This window comes from Beta vulgaris, chromosome 6 (genome assembly GCF_026745355.1).
Source record: "Beta vulgaris subsp. vulgaris cultivar EL10 chromosome 6, EL10.2, whole genome shotgun sequence".
In the NCBI taxonomy this organism is placed as follows: domain Eukaryota; kingdom Viridiplantae; phylum Streptophyta; class Magnoliopsida; order Caryophyllales; family Amaranthaceae; genus Beta; species Beta vulgaris.
The window spans coordinates 37820481-37839188 of NC_079207.1; the positions used below are offsets into that span (position 1 = coordinate 37820481).

The 18708-nt window shown below is 35.5% G+C and overlaps 1 protein-coding gene across 1 annotated transcript; it reads right to left on the reverse strand.

Annotated features, from left to right (window-relative positions):
• Positions 1–18043: 18043 nt before the first annotated feature.
• LOC125498670 (uncharacterized) lies at positions 18044–18694 on the reverse strand. The gene has a single exon (XM_048646922.1). It carries the CDS (start codon positions 18692–18694, stop codon positions 18044–18046), a length of 651 nt encoding a protein of 216 aa, XP_048502879.1.
• Between the last annotated feature and the right edge of the window lie 14 nt (positions 18695–18708).

An 18708-nucleotide genomic window follows, 5' to 3' on the forward strand; every position in this document is an offset into this window, starting at 1 on the left:
TGGATTTTTAGATCTGAAATTTGGAACTTACCAAAGAGATGAAAAAAGTGAATTACGTGAGAATTTTTGGGTGATATATATATATATATATATATATATATATATATATATATATATATATATATATATATATAGAATTGAGTTCAGGTGAGAATGAGGTTTTACATGAGAAGTGAGAAAAAATAACAGCCCTTAGATCATGTCTCATTGAAGGGCCAAGATTACAAACTTAACTAAATTAAAATCCCAAAATTTAAAATCTTAACCTACTGCCCTCTCTCCTCTCTGGCTCTCTGCTATTTTTCGGCGGTTCTAGTTAGTTTCACAGGCTATTTTTTTCTTTGCAACTCTAGGTCAGCGAATTTCTTCTAGAATTTGTCACTCAATATCAAGATTACTTAGATAGTAGCAGACAATATGGGAGAGAAAGATTAGTTCATTTTTTTTTTATCTAGTTTACAAAATTTTGAAATTGTTGATATATGCAGAACATTCGGTGTTGTTGTTGTTAAACGAATTTTGATTATGATTGGGGACTTCAATTCGCACATTAATTATGCAGAAATTTTTGCAATCTTGTTTGCATATCTTATTTCGCAATCTTGTTTGCATATTTTATTTCCCTGTTATCTCACCGCTCTTGTCAACCTGGTCTCTATCTTATATCTGTTGGTTCCATTTGCAATTTGGGGGTGTGACTGAAAAGAGAAAAAAAAAATTGAGGATGTAGCCTCCTCACGTGATGCTATTACACTAGAGTCGAGTTTTAGCTTCTCAGCGATTCTTGATGTTCTAGATATTGTACATAACTTGCTTTAGTTCAAGAGCACAATTTGGGGGCAAATTTTTGTCTTCTTTCTTCAATGGCTACAACAAAGTTGTAGGCATGTTAGAAAGACTGCATTTATAAATTATCTTAGAACATGCTCTACAATAGCACTCATGTACATTAAGAATAGAGTTGAAAATCATACTTTGACTCAAACTAATGTCGTCATTTGTTCCTTCTTTTACCGTCGCATCAAGTAAGGCTTATGAGAAAAATTAAAAACATCCTAAAAACTAAACAAGACCATGAAAATAATAAGAGCTTGTGTGGGAGTTGAACCCACATTTTTGTGTATTTGCACACAAAACACTCACCAATTGAGCTAACAAGCTATCAAGTTGCAACATTTTGATAAGAGTTATATCAAGTATTGGTTAGAGTTGTAGCAACACTTGATTATAGTTATAGAAAATAATAGTTATTATGCCACATCAGCCAGCACACTCCGCAACTTCGGGCCTAGCTACACCTCTGATTTCCATCTCTAAAACTATGTGATCATAGCATCTCTTTGAACATCCATCTGGTGTCTTCTTAAGGCTCTTAGTCTCCCTTCTATATTGCTATTACTAGCTAGCAGGAAAATCGGATGATTGATCAACCAAAGATAATAACCAAAACAATAGTAGTGTTAGATTGAAGTATAACTCTAAGCAAGTGTGGCTGCAATTCTAATTACTACTTGTTATAACTCTAACTAATACTTTATATAACTTTATACAAGTGATTTATAACTATAACTCTAGGCAATTGTTGCCTTAACTCTAAATTTATTTTCTACAACTCTAAAGAAGTGTTTTTATAATTCTAATTACTATTTTCTATAACTCTAGACAAATTTTGTTGTAACTCTAATTACTACTTGCTATGATGGTAAACAAGTGTTGTATTAACTCTAATTACTATGGCATTGCCTTAACAGTAAGTTTATTTGCTATAACTCTAAAGAATTGTTATCATAATTTTAATTATTATTTCCTATTATGACTCTATACAGATCTTGTTCTCAGTTTGTAACTCTAGTTACTAATTTTTATAACTATAAAGAAGTGTTGTTGTAACTCTAATGATTATTTTCTATAACTCTAAATAAGTATTATCTTAACTATAATTACCATTTCCTATAATTTCGAAGAAGAGATGTTGTAACTCTAATTAACGCCACTTGTGATTTTAAACAAAAGTTGTTATAACTCTAAAGAAGTGATTGTACAATTCTTAAACATGTATCAGCATAACTGAAATAAATATAATTGATTTACTTATTAATTAGAATCAAAAGTAATCAATTGATTAGAATCAAAAGTATTATGATAACTCTAATTAGTTTTTCCTATAACTCTGAACAATTGTTGGCATAACTCTAATGACTACTTCTTGTAACTCTGAAGAAGTGATTATACAATTCTTAAACATGTGTCACCATAACTATAATTATTTTTTCATATAACTCTAACTACTCATTCGTATAACTCTAAAGAAGTATTGCCATATATAATTGTAATTAGCATCAAAGAAAATTAAGTTAGTATTACGCTAACTCTAATTAGAAGTACATAACAAGTAATGTCATAACTATAATTAGAACTCTTATGACTAGTCAAATACTCCTGTAACTCTAATTAGTAATTCATATAACTCTAATCAAATACTCCTATAACTCTAATTATCACGTTGCTATATACTCCTACATTTTTATCCTCCTTTAAATCTTTTGTATTATGATAAACTCTAATTAGTTTTTCCTATAACTCTGAACAAGTGTTGGCATAACTCTAATGACTATTTCTTATAACTCTGAAGAAGTGAATGTACAATTCTTAAACATGTGCCAGCAAAACTGTAATAATTATTTCATATAACTCTAACTACTCACTAACTCTAAAGAAGTGTTGCCATAATTGTAATTAGTAATGCCATAACTATAATTGAAACTCTTATGACTAGTCAAATACTCTTGTAACTCTAATAAGTAATTCATATAACTCGAATCAAATACTCTAATAACCCTAATTAGAACGTACATAACAAGTAATGCCATAACTATAATTAGAACTCTTATGACTAGTCAAATACTCATGTAACTCTAATTAGTAATTCATATAACTCTAATCAAATATTCCTATAACTCTAGTTAGAACGTACATAACAAGAAATGCCATAACTATAATTACATCTCTTATGACATGTCAAATACTCGTATAACTCTAATTAGTAATTCCTATAACTCTTATCAAATAAACCTATAACTCTAATTAAGACGTACAATCCAAATAATGCTATAATTATAATTATAACACTTATGACTACTCAAAATACCCCTATAACTCTAATTAGTAATTCGTATAACTCTTATCAAATACTACTACAACTCTAATTAGAAGGTGAACATTAGTTTGCAAAAATATTTTCTTTGATTTATGTTTGAGTATTGTTGTGTAACCTTCTTTTGTCTTATATATGTTTTATGAAGATTTTTCTGTGAAGTTGTTATAGTTTTTGTAGCCACCATTCAACACCAAATATATTTATTTCCGCATATGAATTGTATTTGCTCATACATTTTGTTCAATTTCTTTTCAAATCACTGCATATTTGGTGTAACATCGTATAACACACTGTAACTCTAATTTACTTTCATATTTATATTACCCTTCGCAACAAATATCTTCATGAAGACTGTCGAAAATCTAAACCTCTTATATTAGAGTTATATATCTTCATAAAACTGTAATAATTAGGTTATCTTCACAAATCATTTTGTTCAATTTCACATTCTCACCTGAACCTCACTGAATTATCTGGAAAAAAAAAACAGAAAACCAACGCCTGGAATTTTTTTTTTTTTTTTGATGCAACAGAGGGCCAAGCCTAACAAATAAAAGAAACTTAATAATAAAACGAGGAAGGGCTACTCCCATGATATCTTCACGAAGTAACTGGGTGATAGCCTGCGGAGGAGCATCGAAGTAAACCAACGCTTCAGATTGAGTCACTCCGATGTTCGCCAAATTATCTGCCACTCGATTTCCTTCGCGAAAACAGTGAACAATCCGAACCTCCCAATCAATAGCAGCTAGCATCATTTTGCATCTCGTGATTATATGAGCACATTCACCCCCTTGGTGACCGACCTTTGAAAACGCTTCAATACAGGCTTGGTTATCCGTTTGGAGGACAAGTTTGTTAACCCTTATATCCCTCACCATTTCTAGACCCAAAACCGCCGCCTGAACCTCAGCTTTGTAGGCTGTACAGGAACCAAAACTTGCAGCAAAACCACGCAAGACAGTGCCTTGGGCATTGCGAAGGAGGCCCCTCCACCATCTATTTTTAAAGGTCCCTTAGAAGCTCCATCGGTATTTAATACCAACCATGGCCAAGTCGGGGAAATCCAACGAATAAAAACCTCTCGCCGGTGGGGAGCTTAGATGCTCTGATCTAGATTGGTAGGGTTCATGGCTACTTTCCATGTTTCTTCAACTCGAGATTGAATAAAAGTCCCTATGTCAATAGGTATTTCCTAAGTTTTTCCAAACACTACACAATTACGCCAACGCCAATTCCACCATAGAACCAAAGCAAAGCAAATGTGCCATTTTTCAGACAAATTCGGGTTAGCTGGGTGCAAATTTCGCATAAGCCAAGTGGGTAGGTCTCCACTAAAGAAACTGGGAACACTTGCAGGGCCACCGACTTGCGCCCAAATACTTCTTGCAGCTGGGCAATCTCGAAGGAGGTGTAGAAGGGTTTCATCTCTTTGGAGATTGCAACGTGGACAATTAGGGTCATTAGAGAGATGGCGGAACACCCTATTCGCATTACCCAATACTCTATTATGGAGGACCAACCAAATAAAAACCCGAACGCATGATTTGGAGGGATGTTCTTTAGAACTTGGAGATGCCAAACCACATCCCATTGTGGATGGGAAGGGATGTTCTGGTCTTCACGCATGATTTGGAGGGCATATTTGATGGAAAAACTGTCATTCGTGGTGCCCTTCCAGTACCGAATGTCTCCACATGAGGGATCCTCAACTAGCTTCAAGTTAACTATGTTATTTAGAACTAGATTAGGGAGAAGGTGCGAAAAGCAATCCCATCGCCAACTCATACCTGGCACCCGCATTTCCTCCACTGCGGCGCCATCTAAATCAGCCGGAATAGGAGCAGTGGCTAAGTCCCGCAAGTAATTATCAGCTACCCAGCAGTGGTCCCAAAACAAAGTGGTGCGTCCATTACCTACAGCCACAGCTGAACCTTTCGCAATCCATTTAGCATTATCTACAATCCCTTTCCAAACATTGGACATGGTAGAGGTGGCATTCAACATGTCTACATCGCATCTCCCTTTACAATACTTGTGCCGAAGGACTCTCGACCAAAGAACATTGGGCTCAGTGAGAACTCGCCACCCTAGTTTAGTCAAGAAGGTCGCGTTAATTTGTCGCGCGGAACGAAAACCAAGACCACCCTTTTCACGGGGTAAGTGAAGAGTGTCCCATGAGATGAGATGGATGCGTTTCTTTTCTTCAGTCCCTCCCCAAATAAATCTCCTAGAACGGATGTCCAATTCGTCACAAATGGATCGAGGTATCTTAGCCGTCTGCATAGAATAGGTAGCAAGAGTACTCACAGTTGATTTTGCTAAAGTGATACGCCCTGCTAAAGACAAATATTTGGACTTCCACCCTGCTAAGCGTCTGTCCACTTTCTCACACAAATGAGCATACGTGGCTCAAGTGACACGGCTAGTTAACGTTGGCATACCCAAATAGAAGCCTAAATATTCCGTAATATCCATTCCTAATGCAGCGCCAATAGCACTACCGTGCTCTTGAGAAACGTTTTTTGAAAAATAAACACGAGATTTTTGTAAGCTAACTTTTTGACCAGACGCGGCGCAGAATCTTTGCAGACAATCATTGATCATAGCAGCTTGGTCTAATGAGGCTTCCGCAAACAAGATGATATCGTCGGCAAAACATAAATTCGAAAGTTTCGGCCCTCCTCTGCTTGGATAAATCGGATGCCACAAACCATTGATTATTGCTTCTTCAATAACCTGATTTAACCGTTCCATACATAAAATAAACAGGTAGGGAGATAAAGGATCTCCTTGATGGATCCCTCTAGAAGGCCGAAACGCCTCAGTAGGTTCACCATTCCAGAGAACTCTCATTGAAGGGGACGAGATACATTCCATGATCACTTCCACCAACAGGATGGGAAAATTCATTTCCAGAAGGGTATTGCGTACAAAAGGCCATTTAAGCCGATCATACGCCTTTTTAAAATCAATTTTTAAAGCCATGAAGCTCTTAGCCCCTTGTTTACGCTTCATGGTATGCAAAACCTCTTGAACAATGACTATGTTGTCGGTTATCTGGCGCCCAGGAACAAAACTTGTCTGAGTACTGGAAGTGATTTGAGGCAAGAGGGGTTTGATTCGATTCACAATAGTTTTAGTGATGATTTTATACATCACATTACACAACCCGATAGGCCTGAAATGAGCTGGAACTTCAGGGTGATCAATCTTGGGGATTAGAACAAGGAAGGTGTCGTTCAAATTATTAGGCAAACCTTTTCCCTCAAGTGCTGAGAGGACCAAATGATAGACATTAGGCGCCACCAAATCCCAATGTTTTTGGTAAAATAAGACTTGAAAACCGTCAGGGCCAGGAGCTTTGAGAGCCCCCATATTCTTAACAACGTAATCAATGTCACATTTGGAGAAGGGTCAAGTGAGATATGCCCAATCGTCATTTGAGAATTCTGCGCAAATTCCAGAAGGAATGTTATAATCAGCAGAAATTCCATCATCCGTAAAGAGGTGAGTAAAATAGTCCACCACAATTTTTTGAACCGCATCTTTGTCATGAACCCAATGATTATTCGAGTCCATGATAGCAGAAATTTTGTTTTTCCATCTTTTAATCACAGTACTAAGATGAAAAAACGACGTATTGCGATCTCCATCCTTAATCCAGTTAACACGAGCCTTTTGATACCAAAGTAATTCTTCCTGTTCCTATATAACATCCAAGTCTCTGCGCAGTCTAGCTTCAAGTTTTATAAGGCTAGAATTTCGACCCCGGGACTGTGCACTTTGGATACCATTGATACGGGCTATGAGTTTACGTTTTTTGCGAAAATATTATGAAAGATTTCCTTGTTCCAGGTTTTCAAATTCTCCGACAATGAATGTAATAGGGGGATCAATGGGGTCTCATGGCTCCAATCAGTATGAATGAAGTCCTTAAAATTTTCATGAGTAAGCCAAGCAGCTTGAAAACGGAATGGGCGGTTAACTTCATTCAGAGGGGAAAACCCATTAGAAGAGATAAGAAGAGGGCAATGATCAGATTGCAAGGCAGGTAAATGTTTCACCCTAGCAGTTTCATAAAGTAAACTCCATTCAGTATTGCAAAGAGTTCAATCTTGTAATACTCCGTATTTTTAGTAAGTTATTAGTTATGTCTTTTCAAAAGGTTTTATATACTAAAAAGGCTTTTATTAATTATAAAGGTTTCAAATAGGCCTTTGTATTAAATTATGGGGTTTTCAAATAAACTCTAGCCCAAATTATATACTGGGCCTAAGTTTACAACTTGTAATCCAAGTAGTTAGAAGATATTTTAAAAAGAAATTTCAAAAAGGATTTTACAAAAGGTTATAAAAGAAAAAGAGAAAAAAAAAATTAAATCACTTTATCACAAACTCACGCACAGCGTGGAGTATTGTGATAACTTGGTTTGGTTGCTTATTTTTGGTTAATTTGGTTATTTGGTTGTTTTATCTTTTGGTTAATTAGCATCTAGACTATTTATCTTGTGGAATATTCCTCTATTCTATATATTATCATAAAAGATAGTTTATCCTAGCTAAAATTAATTATCTTTCTCAAAAATCTATCTTTTAGTTCCTATTCCTATTCTTATCCTATTTACCCAACTAGTATAAATAGGGTCTCCACCCACCATATTCTTCACACCAAATTTGAGGAATAAATCTTTTTCTCAAGTTTGAATTCTCTCTCCCTCTTAGCCTACCTTCTCTATTTTTCTCCCTAGTAGTTATAATTATTCAAGGTGCGTGTATATGTAGATTTTTAATAAATATTTGGCATGTATAGTATCATGTTCTTAGGTTTATTCTTTGGATTGAAATACGTGTTGTATTTGAGTTTGACTATGAGCAACATAAAATTGATGATAATACGTGTCGGTTGTTATTAAAGTTCAAAACTAAGATTTCTTTTGATCTCTATTATTATGTGTTATTGTTATACCAACTAAAAGATAAAAGGAGGTAGTAAGTGATAGTAGGTGACGATCATATGCTTATAGTAATTGTAGGCAGAATAACCAGCTTGATTAAATTGTAGCTACCATTAGAACTTGGGTGTATCCTTCTGATCTATCAATACTAGGTAAGCATTGACTTATTTATACATATATTTGTGAGTTAATTACTTGAACTGCATCATAATACTAGGTGATCATTAACTTATAATATACACATAGGTGAGTTACTTGACTTGCGTCACATTACTAAGCTGAAATCAGTATAGTTGTTGGGATTACCATTAGTATCATTAGTGTTTGTTTTAAATTACTTCAAAGCTCAAGTATTTATTATGCCTTTATATGGTTAAGGTTTTATACAAGAAGTATTATTTTTTTAAGGAGGATTATTTCCGAAAGATTTTATTAGTTATATGATCTTTTATGATCACAATTATAAAGAGGACACGGCTTGTTATTATTAGCAAGAATGGTAGCTATTATATTTTTACCCATGTACTTTTTGTATAAGTCATGTGGACAAGGTAGTTCCCCTCGTAATAGACTCAGTAAGGAGGGGTGTGCACACTTTAGGAAAGGTACCTAGGCAAGGAAAAGGAGTTTTATTGAAGTTATAGACTTTATATTATACAAGTTATTTCAAGTATCCAAGGAATTTATACAAGTTATTTCAAGTATCCAAGGAATTTATACAAGTTATTTCAAGTATCCAAGGAAGGTTTATATGAGTAGTATTTTGAGTGTTTAGTAAATTATTTAAATTTCCGCATATACATGTACTCAGTATTTTTACTGACACGCATTTTGTTTGTTTGTTTTATGGCTTTGTCCCTGTGATGATTTTTTTGGTGAGCAGATTTTTCAGGTTGACTGATGCATACTACATATGGGGAGCTAGTGAGGAGTACTACATAGCTTAGTTTAGTAGTCATTATGTTTTACATTTCCCTTTGTCTTAGTTGAAACAATAAATTTTTATTTATCAATAAAGAGAAGTTATTTTTATTAATTCCGTTGCATTGTTAATTTAGTAGTTAGTAGTTTTAGCCTTTAACGTTATCACGTGGCGGTAATACTCTCAAATTTCTCAAGTGTTTATATTAAAATATATTATTCAAAAAGAGAGAAATTTGGGGGTGTTACAAAGTGGTATCAGAGCCTTTAGGTTTATTAATGAGAGTTTGGGTAGATTTAGGAAGGGCATATACGTTAGAGTTTCGCATTTTAGTGCATAAATTTTTTACATTTGCATAAATAAAGTTATATGCATTTTATTTGCACAAATAAAGTTATTTCCAACATATATATTTTCCAATTTATTTATTTTGAAGAAAGGAATAAGTGTGTGGATTATTATTCTGAGGAAAGTTCTGGCTAAGGAAAGACTTGGTACTTAAGTTGGCCGCTTGTGCCGCACCTCTCTTTCCTGGGAACTCCCTCGATTAATTTTTCCATACACGAAAAACCTAGTATTCGAAATAAAAACTTATTATATACTTAAATTTTTCGAAAATACAAATAGTTTGAAATTTTTCTTTGTTTCCTTATTTACAATCAGATTATTATTCTTGAATAATTGTATGACATTATGTCTCGCAAAATATGAAAATATTATTAATTTTCATAAGGAAGGAGATTTAGTTGTCTTTATGACAATATACGTATAGTACTTACTATTGTATTTGTTTTTACCACAGATTTATTATGGCAAGTCATAGTCCATTTTTCGTACGTATTCTAGTAAAAAGAGATGCTCAAACTGTGACTGTTATGTGCGTGCCGTTCTGAAGTATGCAAACTTTTTAATAGACCAAGGATACCAACAGTTCCGTTATCATGGACCAATGGTTGCTTTGCTTCTAGAACACTTGCCCTACATTGAACCCTACCATTGGCTATATAATAAGTATTACAATGTGATGACTTTATTAGATGGGATGCCCAACATGAGGGATCATTACCAAGAAGGAATCTGGCTAGCTACCGTACCTTATTTCACATTTGACCTCCGATATGCGAAATTATGGAAAGAGCAACAAGAAGCACGAGTTATGATGAATGCATATCAAACTCCAAGCCATCCTGACCATGAACCTACTACTAGTCCTGAACCCTCTAATATTCAAAGCAACCTACCAAGTACAGAGGGTAGCCGTTCATCACCTCCGGAATATCACCCTATGTCTGATGATGAATGGTTTAGACACCAAGCCAATGATGAAGCGAGAGATCAAGATCCATCTGATTTTATTTACTAATAAGAGAACTTTTTAGGAAAATGTTAGATTAGCAGTTTTCAGTAGCTTTAATAATTAGTAGTTCTGTAATTAGACTACTACTCTTTATATATGTTAGCATTCCTTTTCAAGGATCAATAAATAAAATTCTCGTTTATTCTTTTTATGCTATGTGCAATTTGTCAATCATATTATGAATCATGATTGTTCTATGAATTACAAATTTAGTAGGATAACTTAATAAGTAGTTTGTTCTTACTCAGGAAGAAATGGCCAGTAGACCCGGAAGTAGATCCAAAACTCGAGCAACTCTTAAGGAGTTGACCTCTCTGACCAAGAATTTGGCTAAGGCTATGACTTCTCAACTGAACCGTCAACAAGAACCTGACCTAGCTGGCGAGGTGTTTAAGAAAGTAGCCTCTAGGAATCCACCTGTCTATGATGGAAAAGAGGACCCAGCCAGTCTTGAGAACTGGATTAGAGAGTTTGATAAACTGTTTACTGCTGTTAGGTGTGATGATGAGTTGAAAATCAACAATGCTACATACTACTAAGAGAGGAAGCTGATTTATGGTGGTCCCAAAGGAAGGAGTCTTTGCGACTCAAGAGGATTTTGGGTGGGAGCAATTTAAGGAAGCCTTGAGAACCAAGTTTTACCCACCTCACTTAAGGAAAAAGAAGTGCCTAGAGTTTACCAACCTAAGGATGGGGACCATGACTGTCAATGAGTACTACTCTAAGTTTATAGAGTTAATGAGGTTTGCACCTGAAATGGTTCCAACTGAAGTTTTGAAGGCTCAAAGATTTGAGCAAGGGTTGACCTTGTCCATTCAAGGGAAATTGGGAGGGGCTAACTTTAATAGCCTTGAGAAGTGTATGGGAGAGCTGCCCATCTATTCGGGATCAAAGGAAGAGAGCTGGAAGTGAATCCTGGAGATAAAAGGAAAGGGTCTAGTAATGGGTTTCAAGGTGGAGATAAGCGTCAAAAGATTAATGGGGATTCAAGCAAGGAAAGGATGATAAGAGTAATGGGAATAACAACAATCGTAGTCAATCTGAAAATGGAAAGTCCAAGAGAGTCTACTACTGCAAAAGATGTCCAAGAAACCACCCAGGAAGGGACTGTGAAGGAAATCTGGTAACTTGTAGGATTTGTAGCAAGTTAGGCCATAGAGAATATGAGTGCTTCCAGAAAGACTCAACATCAGCAAATCCTAAACCGACCCAGAATCAGGGAGGTAATGGGAACAAAGGACTCCAACAGCAATCAGTGACCATAATCGTGTTCCTCCTAAGAATGGGAACGGAGGAGACAATCAGGCTAAGACAAATAATCAAGGTCGAGTGTTTGTCATGAGCAATCGTGAGGCTGAAACGACTGCAGGCGTAGTGACTGGTACTTTCTTCATCTCTTCTATTCCGATTAAGATTTTATTTGATTCAGGAGCTTCTCACTCTTTTATTTCCAAAACCTTAGTGGAGAAACTTAAGTTGGGAAAACCCGAATTGATAAGCATAGATATAGTCATACCTTCTGGAAAAATCATTAACGTTTCTAAGCCATATAGAGATGTTTTAGTGACTATAGCAGGGGTAGAATTTCCTTCAGACTTAATTGAATTCGAATTAGATGACCTAGATGTTGTTATGGGAATGGATTGGTTGGGAAAATTCAAAGCCCAAATAGACTGCAGAGCCCAAAAAGTGACTTGAAAGGCCCAAAAGGAGTCAAAGTAACCTATAGAAAAATCAGTCAGAAGCCCAGTCCAAGAATGATTTCTGCTATGCAACTCAAGAACTGTATAAGAAAGGGGTATCCATGTACTTGTGTAGTATACAAAAGTTGGAGTAGAGAAGGGAGGATGGAGAATATTCCTGTAGTTAATGAATTTCAGGATGTCTTTCCAGAAGAAATCCCTGGAATGCCTCCAATAAGGGAAGTGGAGTTCACCATAGATCTAATGCCTGGAACTGGCCCAATATCTAAAGCACCATATCGTATGGCTCCAGCTGAAATGAATGAGCTTAAAACCCAATTAGAAGAGTTATTAGAGAAGGGCTACGTAAGGCCTAGTGTATCCCCATGGGTGCGCCTGTCTTGTTTGTAAAGAAGAAGGATGGTAGTCTAAGGTTGTGCATCGACTATCGTGAGTTGAACCAAGTGACCATTAAGAATAAGTATCCTCTCCCAAGGATCGATGATTTGTTTGACCAACTGAAAGGAGCTGGAATTTTCTCTAAGATTGACTTAAGGTCAGGGTATCATCAGTTAAGAATTGCTGATAAGGACATTGCTAAGACCGCTTTTAGGACACGTTATGGCCATTATGAGTTTACGTAATGCCTTTGGATTGAACTAATGCGCCAGCAGTATTTATGGATCTCATGCATAGAATTTTTAAGCCATACTTAGACCAATTTGTGGTAGTATTTATAGATGATATATTGGTTTACTCTAAGAATAAAGAAGAGCATGAGAAACACCTCCGAATAATTTTGTCAACCCTCCAACAGAAGCAATTGTATGCAAAGTTTTCGAAGTGTGAGTTTTGGTTGGAAAAAGTGGCATTTCTGGACCACGTCATTTCTAAGGAGGGTGTTGCCGTTGATCCAGCAAAGATTGAAGCCGTTAGTGAATGGCCTACTCCAAAGAATGTGACTGATATAAGAAGTTTTCTAGGTCTGGCAGGTTATTACAGACGTTTTGTTAAGGATTTCTCAAAAATAGCCCGACCAATGACCAACCTTATGAAGAAGAGTCCAAGTTTATTTGGAGCCCAGAATGTGAGAAAGCCTTCACCATCCTAAAGAAAGACTAACCACAGCCCCTGTGTTATCCTTGCCTGATGGGAGTGATACTTATGAAGTATATAGTGATGCATCTAAACATGGTCTAGGGTGTGTTTTAATGCAAAATAGAAGAGTCATTGCTTATGCATCAAGGCAACTGAAGCCATATGAAGTCAACTACCCTACTCATGACTTAGAGTTAGCCGCAATAGTCTTTGCTTTAAAGATTTGGCGTCATTATTTGTATGGGGTGACATGTAAGATATACACAGATCACAAGAGTTTGAAATACATTTTCACCCAAAAGGATTTGAATATGAGGCAAAGGAGATGGTTAGAATTCATAAAAGACTACGATTTGGATATCCAATACCATGAAGGGAAAGCCAATGTAGTGGCAGATGCCTTGAGTAGGAAGACAAGTCATACCTTAAGCACTATGGTGGTGGCAGATCAACTGTGTTTAGACTTTCAGAAGATGAATCTTGAAGTTATGCAATATGGAGAAGTAGAGAAAATGTTTAGTGCATTGACCATCCAACCCTCGATGTTTGATCAAATTAGGGAAGCTCAATTAAAAGATGAAAAGATGGAAAAGATAAAGAAAAGGTGAGGGAGGGTCATGCTGGAGACTTCGAAATTCATGAAGATGGAAGTTTAAGAATGGAAGGAAGGTGGTGTATACCCGAAGCTTGTGAAGATTTGAAATTGAAAATCATGGAGGAAGGTCATAATTCTCCATATTCTATGCACCCAGGGGGTGATAAGTTGTATAAGGATTTAAAGAAGAATTTCTGGTGGGCTCGTATGAAGTTGGACATAGCTGAATTTGTTTCCAAATGCTTAACATGTCAAAAGGTGAAGAGTGAACATAAAAGACCCCAAGGAAAAGTCCAACCTTTAGATGTGCCAGGATGGAAGTGGGATTCATTTCGATGGATTTCGTTGTTGCGTTACCTAAGGGTAAATCCGGGAATGATACGATATGGGTAATTGTCGATAGGTTGACCAAGTCTGCAGTGTTCATACCTATGAAGGCAACATGGTCGATGGACCAACTAGCTAAGGCCTACATCAAGCATGTATTGAGAATACATGGAGTACCGAAAGATATTGTGTCTGATCGAGATTCTAGATTTTTGTCTAACTTCTGGCGAAGCTACAGCAAGCCTTTGGTTCGAAGCTATTAATGAGTACTGCTTTTCACCCAGCCACTGATGGTCAGACTGAAAGGACCATACAAACCTTAGAAGATATGTTAAGAGCTTGTGTCATGGAATATCAGGGTTCATGGGAAGATCATCTCGATTTGATAGAGTTCTCCTACAATAACAGTTATCATTCAAGTATAGGCATGGCACCATTCGAGGCTTTGTATTGGTAGGAAATGTAGAAGCCCATTATGTTGGAACGATATAAGTGAAACAGTTGTACTTGGGCCTGAATTGATTGAAGAGACCGTGCAACAGGTTAAGATGATCCAAGGAAAGATTAAGGCAGCCCAAGATCGTCAGAAAAGTTAGCTGATCTAGCGGTAGGGAAGAAGAATATGAAGTGGGCGAAAAGTGTTTTGAAAGTATCACCAATGAAGGGTGTGATGAGGTTTGGAAAGAAAGGGAAGCTCAGCCCTAAGTTTATAGGCCCATATGAAATATTGGATAGAGTTGGAAAAGTGGCCTATAGACTAGCCCTACCTACTGAATTAAGCCGTGTTCATAATGTGTTCCATATATCTCAGTTGAGACGGTATATCCCAGATAAATCGCATGTGTTGCAACCTGAAACAGTTCAAATTGATGAGAACTGTCTTATGAAGAAAGGCCTATTAAGATTTTAGACAGTAAGGTTAGAAGTACCCGAAACAAAGATGTTAAAATTGTTAAGGTGCTCTGGTCTAATCAGAAGTCTGAAGAAGCAACATGGGAAGCAGAGGCTGAGATGCGAAAGAACTATCCAGAGTTGTTTGCAAAAGGTTAGTAGTAGAGTTCCGAGGGCGTAACTTCTTTTAAGGGGGGTAGAATACGATAGAGTTTCGCGCGTTTGACTTAGAACCAATTGTTTGGCATTTTTATGATTATTATGTGAATCAACTTACTTTTATAGGAAGTTGGTGGTATAGTGTCTTACTTGCTTTGTCTTGCATTGCTTGCTTTAAGTTTCGAGGACGAAACTTCATTTAAGGGGGGACTCTATAATACTCCGTTTTTTAGTAAGTTATTAGTTATGTCTTTTTTAAAAGGTTTTATATACTAAAAAGGCTTTTATTAATTTAAAGGTTTCAAATAGGCCTTTGTATTAAATTATGGGGTTTTCAAATAAACTCTAGCCCAAATTATATACTGGGCCTAAGTTTACAACTTGTAATCCAAGTAGTTAGAAGATATTTTAAAAAGAAATTTCAAAAAGGATTTACAAAAGGTTTATAAAAGAAAAAAGAGAAAAAAAAAATTAAATCACTTTATCACAAACTCACGCACAGCGTGGAGTATTGTGATAACTTGGTTTGGTTGCTTATTTTTGGTTAATTTGGTTATTTGGTTGTTTTATCTTTTGGTTAATTAGCATCTAAACTATTTATCTTGTGGAATATTCCTCTATTCTAGATATATTATCATAAAAGATAGTTTATCCTAGCTAAAATTAATTATCTTTCTCAAAAATCTATCTTTTAGTTCCTATTCCTATTCTTATCCTATTTACCCAACTAGTATAAATAGGGGTCTCCACCCACCATATTCTTCACCAAATTTGAGGAATAAATCTCTTTTCTCAAGTTTAAACTCTCTCTCCCTCTTAGCCTACCTTCTCTATTTTTCTCCCTAGTAGTTATAATTATTCAAGGTGCGTGTATATGTAGATTTTTAATAAATATTTGGCATGTATAGTATCATGTTCTTAGGTTTATTCTTTGGATTGAAATACGTGTTGTATTTGAGTTTAACTATGAGCAACATAAAATTGATGATAATACGTGTCGGTTGTTATTAAAGTTCAAAACTAAGATTTCTTTTGATCTCTATTAATATGTGTCATTGTTATACCAACTAAAAGATAAAAGGAGATAGTAAGTGATAGTAGGTGACGATCATATGCTTATAGTAATTGTAGGCAGAATAACCAGCTTGATTAAATTGTAGCTACCATTAGAACTTGGGTGTATCCTTCTGATCTATCAAATACTAGGTAAGCGTTGACTTTTATTATACATATATTTGTGAGTTAATTACTTGAGCTGCATCATGAATACTAGGTGATCATTAACTTATAATATACACATAGGTGAGTTACTTGACTTGCGTCACATTACTAAGCTGAAATCAGTATAGTTGTTGGGATTACCATTAGTATCATTAGTGTTTGTTTTAAATTACTTCAAAGCTCAAGTATTTATTATGCCTTTATATGGTTAAGGTTTTATACAAGAAGTATTATTATTTTAAGGAGGATTATTTCCGAAAGATTTTATTAGTTATATGATCTTTTATGATCACAATTATAAAGAGGCCACGGCTTGTTATTATTAGCAAGAACGGTAGCTATTATATTTTTACCCATGTACTTTTTGTATAAGTCATGTGGACAAGGTAGTTCCCCTCGTAATAGACTCAGTAAGGAATACTAAACTTGGGGGGTGTGCACACTTTAGGAAAGGTACCTAGGCAAGGAAAAGGAGTTTTATTAAAGATATACTTTATATTATACAAGTTATTTCAAGTATCCAAGGAATTTATACAAGTTATTTCAAGTATCCAAGGAATTTATACAAGTTATTTCAAGTATCCAAGGAAGGTTTATATGAGTAGTATTTTGAGTGTTTAGTAAATTATTTAAATTTCCGCATATACATGTACTCAGTATTTTTACTGACACGCATTTTGTTTGTTTGTTTTATGGCTTTGTCCCTGTGATGATCCTTTTGGTGAGCAGATTTTTCAGGTTGACTGATGCATACTACATATGGGGAGCTAGTGAGGAGTACTACATAGCTTAGTTTAGTAGTCATTATGTTTTACATTTCCCTTTGTCTTAGTTGAAACAATAAATTTTTATTTATCAACAAAGAGAAGTTATTTTTATTAATTCCGCTGCATTGTTAATTTAGTAGTTAGTAGTTTTAGCCTTTAACGTTATCACGTGGCGGTAATACTCTCAAATTTCTCAAGTGTTTATATTAAAATATATTATTCAAAAAGAGAGAAATTTGGGGGTGTTACAAAGTGGTATCAGAGCCTTTAGGTTTATTAATGAGAGTTTGGGTAGATTTAGGAAGGGCATATAAGTTAGAGTTTCGCATTTTAGTGCATAAATTTTTTACATTTGCATAAATAAGTTATATGCATTTTATTTGCACAAATAAAGTTATATTTCCAAACATATATATTTTCCAATTTATTTATTTTGAAGAAAGGAATAAGTGTGTGGATTATTATTCTGAGGAAAGTTCTGGCTAAGGAAAGACTTGGTACTTAAGTTGGCCGCTTGTGCCGCACCTCTTTCCTGGGAACTCCCTCGATTAATTTTTCCATAAACGAAAAACCTAGTATTCGAAATAAAAACTTATTATATACTTAAATTTTTCGAAAATACAAATAGTTTGAAATTTTTCTTTGTTTCCTTATTTACAATCAGATTATTATTCTTGAATAATTGTATGACATTATGTCTAGCAAAATATGAAAATATTATTAATTTTCATAAGGAAGGAGATTTAGTTGTCTTTATGACAATATACGTATAGTACTTACTATTGGTATTTGTTTTTACCACAGATTTATTATGGCAAGTCATAGTCCATTTTTCGTACGTATTCTAGTAAAAAGAGATGCTCAAACTATGACTGATTATGTGCGTGCCGTTCTGAAGTATGCAAACTTTTTAATAGACCAAGGATACCAACAGTTTTGGATAGCAAAGTTTGGATAGCAAAGTTTTGGAAAGGTCTAATTCAATACTCAAGCGAGTAAATTGGCCTCGCTGAGCCAAGGCCGTGGTTTGGTCAATTCGCATTACTTTTCCAATCTTGCTACCTATCTTGCACGGAAACTCTTTATCAAAGTATTCCACCGCCAAGTGAGGAATGCGAACCCAGGCCGTTAGGAACCGCATGGGGGCGTCATCAGGTACAAAGTTGGGTACCCATTTGCGGATGGTCAAGTAATTGTCATCAAGCATCCAAGGACCTTGAGTCGGGACAAAGTTATAGTCATCCAAGCAAAAGAATCTGGCAATGAAAAAATCATGACCAATATCAGTGAGAGTTAGTCCACCTTTTAATTCCCATTTCCTCTTAAGACGTTTGATTAGTGACATGTAACCAATTTTGCTATCAAACATTTTGATTATGAGAGCATTCCGCCATGGTTGCCGAAGTTTACGCTTCTCTTCTTTAGAGAGAAGAATAATCGGGCATTGGGGGTCATCTTCCAGATCCTCAGGAAATTCATCATCATCTGAGAGATCTTCCTCCTCCGTCACCATCTGGCTAGGATTGGCAATAAATCCTTGCATCTGACCCGAAGTGACCATGTCACGAAAGGAAA

Coding starts and splice junctions, on each gene's coding strand:
- LOC125498670 (XM_048646922.1), bottom strand. CDS start 18,694: ATGGTCACTTCGGGTCAGATGCAAGGATTTATTGCCAATCCTAGCCAG.